Below are 5,223 nucleotides of genomic sequence, written 5' to 3' on the forward strand. Positions count from 1 at the left end.
GCGCCGCCGCTCCCGCAACAGATACGAAGCTCAGGATCAATATCCATGGTGGTAGGTGTGGCGGGATGGCAGAGGGTTCCATCTTCGACCGTCCTCTCTGTGCTTATTGGTCGGAGGATCGTTTCACGGGTTCAGGTCTCGGCATACAAAGCCCGCACTCTATTCCGGGTAAACGGGCGGAGCTTGTCGTCTCTCCCCCAGCACCTAGTGGGGAGAAGCCATCGGTGCTCTCCTGGCAGACGGCCGAATCGTAAATCATGACCAGTCGGTCGCTCGGAGCGCATCGTGACAAACAGCCTGAAAACCTATGGAAAACATCGGTCGCGATCGATCCACACTCCGTACCGATCTCTAATTTCGTTTTTCACTTGCTGCAATACCACTGTGCTTCGTCGAACTCAAGCTCAAAATTCATTCGTACTTGCGACATTACGAACTATCGTACCAGTGACACCTATTAAATGTAAAGATATTTCATAAGAATTCCCGTTATCGACATATGAATTGTTATTAAGACACTGAATGAAGACTGTGAAGTTTCATGATTGTGGTAGTGATCTAGGATCCTAGACAATTGGTTTCTCAAGAAACGACCATGTGCAGCAACGAAAGCCCACCGCCGGCCAAGGAGCCTCTAGCCGTCGGTCTGGGCAACCCCATGACAGGTTTCCTGCCTGGACTGGAACACTATAGACTTCAATTGTACCATTACGCAATGGCTGAGAGACTGAGGCTGGCTCAGCAGCTGCATCCCCAACATCCAGGCGTGGGGCATCCTCCATCCAGTGCTCCAACACATTTAGGGATGGGTCCAGGATTTCCTGCGCCGCTACCATTATATCCGGCTGCAGCGGCTGCTGCCGGATATCCCAGTCGGTTAGCTCTGTCCATGGCTCTTCTTCATCCTCATCATCAGCGTATACCGGAAGAGCCCAAACCTCAACATAGTTACATTGGCCTTATCGCTATGGCGATCTTGTCTTCGCCAGAGAAAAAACTCGTGCTATCGGACATCTACCAACATATATTAGAACACTATCCTTACTTTAGAACACGAGGACCAGGCTGGAGGAACTCAATAAGACACAATTTGTCACTGAACGACTGTTTCGTTAAATCAGGAAGAAGTGCTAATGGAAAAGGTCATTATTGGGCCATACATCCAGCGAATCTAGAAGACTTTCGACGGGGAGATTTCAGGAGGCGCAAGGCTCAAAGGAAGGTGAGAAGGCACATGGGTTTAGCCGTCGACGAGGAGCCAGATAGTCCAAGCCCACCTCCGTTACCAGCCACACCACCTCCTCCAGCTACTTTAGGACCCCCAGTGGCTTCTCAGCCCATGCCGGGAATCTGGACGCCACATCACCATCATCCACACCATCAACAGCAACAACAACAGCAACAAACGTTCCAGAGTCAAACTCTGAGGCAGTCATCGACTTTTCAACCTTCGAGGAAGAGACAGTTCGACGTCGCGAGTCTCCTTGCGCCTGATGACCAGCATCAGATAGAGTCCGATCTTAGGCCACAGAAGGCAAGGAGGTTTAGTTGCAGTGAGGATGAGTTACATGATCTTCAGGAGCCTGATCAGGACGAGGAGGATGTTGATGTGGATGTTGTGGCTGAGACAAATACTCTGCCGTCGCCCAACACGCCGTCGGCCAGTCCTGAGGCTAAGGTCATCTCGACGGCTGGTCACTGGTCCAACCAGGGCATTCAGAGTGGGCAGATTTCGGGACTTCATATTCAGAGTCATCTGCAAGCGAGGAATTATTACGTGCCGGCGACCTCCAGCAATGGGTCCAACGTTTAATGGAAGATTTCGCGTTTATTACTCGAGTTATTTCTGGTTCGAGACTAATCGCAGACTGTTCGAGGTGGTTGGAGGATTGTGAAGGTGAACGATGCTGGGAGTAAGCGACGTGTAGAGGTGGATAAAAAGGTGATGGATAAGAGGTCGGGAATTCTTTTGATGGACGGCTTTTGGCCTTTTTTTTATATTGTTTGGAGGGTTGGTATTTGGGAAGGTTTGAGGCACAGTGGTCCACGAACGAAATTTAGAATAAAATTTAACTAGATGATACAAGAAAGGAAACGATTGTGGACTGTGAATTGTGGATTTTTATGCAAGTTCGTTATTTCCAGGAATACAGCAGCGCCTTGATTATTTCAACTTACTGCTAATTTATACTGTTCGCATAATCGAATAACTTTATTTTCATGTCAGGGAGAATTATTTACTTGATTACGATTATGTTTCACTTTAGTAATTATTTTATGAATGTTGATATTAGATAGAAATAAAAGCTTGCGAATAGAAGTGTCATAATTTTATTCATTTTCTATTTTCGTTTTGCAATCTTTGTTGTCAGGGACCATTCCTAAATTTTTCATTAGTCGTGATGTTCGAATAATCGAAGTTCTGCTGTACACGAAGTATAGAACTGAAATAGATATTTGTTTTATCCATAAAAAATTAGAAAATATTAGAAAATTTAAAATATAAACTAAAATTATATTTTTATTTTCGATACATTGTATATTTTTGTGTATTAATGTATTATTTATATTTTTGCACTTTAAAATTTTACATAAATGAATAAAAATCCATAATTTAGTAATAATCTTTAGTTTACAGATTCTTTAGGGCGATTTTCCAATAAATTTAATGATCTTTGTATTAATAAATTTTGATAAGTTAAAAATAAACCAAAGGATAGAAAATTAATCATTTTAGTCTGTAGGATAAATTTTAGTTATCTATAAAGAAGCAATAATTAAAGATATTTAATCCCGAGAACAAAAATTTACAGAATTAATCAAATTTTGAATTGTCTGATTTTAAAGTTATATCGTTATTCAACTCTCGAGTGTTGAGTGTGATAATAAAATTCATTAAAAAATCCCTACTCCAATATCTTTTCAACGTACAAGAGTCATTAGTAGAAAAATTTGGAATTATTTCACCCGAGTATGTTATATATTTTAAGATTCTGGCTCGAGTAAATCCAATTTATTTTTAGAGCATAAAATTAGTTAGTATAAAGATCCAAAATTATTTTAATTCTATGCTCCAAGAATCTAAGCCATGAAATTTCGATTTTGGTCCAATGTGCATCGCTAAAATAAGCTGGTGCTAATTAGTCGTGCCAAATTGCGTAATTGTTTTTGTTCCTTCGACTATGCCAATTCGATCCTTCACCTTGTAATTAGATTAATATTTATCTAATTGTCTTTGTAAATATACGTATGACCGTTTTTGTTTACTTGGAAGTATGCGCGCAATATGTTATTTTCGCGTATTTTTGGATAAAACGAACGAATTTCCCACTTCTCCATTAATTGGCTGTTCGAACTGATGTCCCGTCGCTTCCGGTACGAATCACGATGTATCTTTCAGTTCGAGTCCGGTACTTGAATCCACGTATCATGCAACACGTGTTAGGGGAGAGTCTATGTGTACTATATAAATATAAATGTATAAGAATACGTGTAGTCGGAGATTTTGAGCTTAGGATTCCATTATTCGCGAATGAACATCAAGATGGACGATTAAAAGATATCGTACTTACTTCCTTATAGATATGCGTTAAAGTCACTCAAAAGTTTCAGCACTTCTCACCTTTTCTGTAAAATTGTGAGACCTGAATTCCTTTTATTAAATTAATGAGTATGTTAATCATATATTTTTATCAGTCGATATAAAACTATGTGGTATTTATGGTAAACGCCGCGATTAATTATAAAAGTATTTTTAAATCAAATATTTAATTTAAACGTTGCACAAATTTCACTTTCACTCTTAAAATCTTCTCGTTGAGCTAGAGTTCATTGTCATAGAGGGTAAAATTATCAAAAAACTTCTCAAAATGCAAGGATAATAACGAACGTCCATTAATTATGAATATTTGCGTTGATAGTGGAATTCTAGCTTGGGAACTAAGGAATTTGTGTAAATAGAAGGAGGATGCCGCAAAATAGAAGATAATGTGTCTCTATACGTAATTTCATACGTTTTTCCGTAACTATGAAATTCCAATGTGGGGCATTACATCAGACTGAAAAGCAGACCCGCCTGTTCAAAGTGTAATATACGAACGTTCGAAGGTTTACCGATAGTCTCGTCTTTATTATAATCCATATATCGTCTCGAACGATATACACGATATATGAAGAATATTATTCTGTGCAACTTCTCGCCCCTTCTGTATGTATGTATATGTACCTATGTATACGTGCCTACGTATAATTGAGATGTATCACAATTAACATACAAACAAACACAAACACATGCAGACGCGAATAAATATAAATTGAACATACACGAACACGAACCATGATAGACAGATAGATCGCGGTTCTTACGATTCGTTCGTAAATGAAAAATGGCAAATGACTAAATGGAAAGAAATATAGACGGTTTTTTAAAGATTTCCTTAAGTAACACAGATACGTGGTCGATCTGTCTCTCTTGATTCTCAGCGCGGAACTGCCGCATCTCGATGCAATTGAAGCTGAATAAAGTTTCTGTTCCCATGAATTCTCGATTCGTTTTATTCTTCACCTGCCGCATTTTTAACGTGATTGGACAATTTTTAGTTCTAAGCAAGAAAGGAAATCTGTACAGGACTGTATGGTTAAGGTCCTAGGTTGATAACTTTTTTAGGAGGAAACAAGTGTTCGTTAAAACAAATTTCGAATTTGAATTTCGCTAACGCATTTGAGAAATTTGAATCTTTCCTTTGTAAGAAAGTTAAATTGATTCCAGTTTAATTCGGCGGGAAAGAGATATACTTGTTATGAACGAGTGCTGTGACCAAAAATATTGCAAAGTTTTGTTGTTCTATTTTGTGTTTAAGACAAAATAAAAGATTTGAAAACAAAGCACAAGCAGTAAGCATAATAATATATAAGAAGCGTACAAATATCTTGACATAGATAATATGTATAGTGCATTAGAAGATTGAAGATATCACGCATAATGATTTGAACTATGAATTCAGTGAACTTTGGCTAATGAGTATAATCTAGCTATGCACGTACCTATTTCAAACAAATGCAGGAATATAATTATCTTTACACAAATGATAAATCTCTCTCTCTCTCTCTCTCTTTCTCTTTCTCTCTCAATATAAAGTTATCAGTTTTTACAATGCAATAAATCGGTTACTAAAATCACGTGTTAAATCGTTGTCAACTAAACAAATGTTCATTTACTAAAAC

The 5,223-nt window shown here is 38.5% G+C and overlaps 1 protein-coding gene across 1 annotated transcript; it reads left to right on the forward strand.

Annotated features, from left to right (window-relative positions):
* Positions 1-68: 68 nt before the first annotated feature.
* LOC100742820 (fork head domain-containing protein FD4) lies at positions 69-4,540 on the forward strand. Its single transcript, XM_003487125.4, has one exon. It carries the CDS (start codon positions 596-598, stop codon positions 1,811-1,813), a length of 1,218 nt encoding a protein of 405 aa, XP_003487173.1. The 5' UTR covers positions 69-595; the 3' UTR covers positions 1,814-4,540.
* Positions 4,541-5,223: the final 683 nt, after the last annotated feature.

This window comes from Bombus impatiens, unplaced genomic scaffold, assembly GCF_000188095.3.
Source record: "Bombus impatiens unplaced genomic scaffold, BIMP_2.2 scf_0142, whole genome shotgun sequence".
Taxonomy (NCBI): Eukaryota; Metazoa; Arthropoda; class Insecta; order Hymenoptera; family Apidae; genus Bombus; species Bombus impatiens.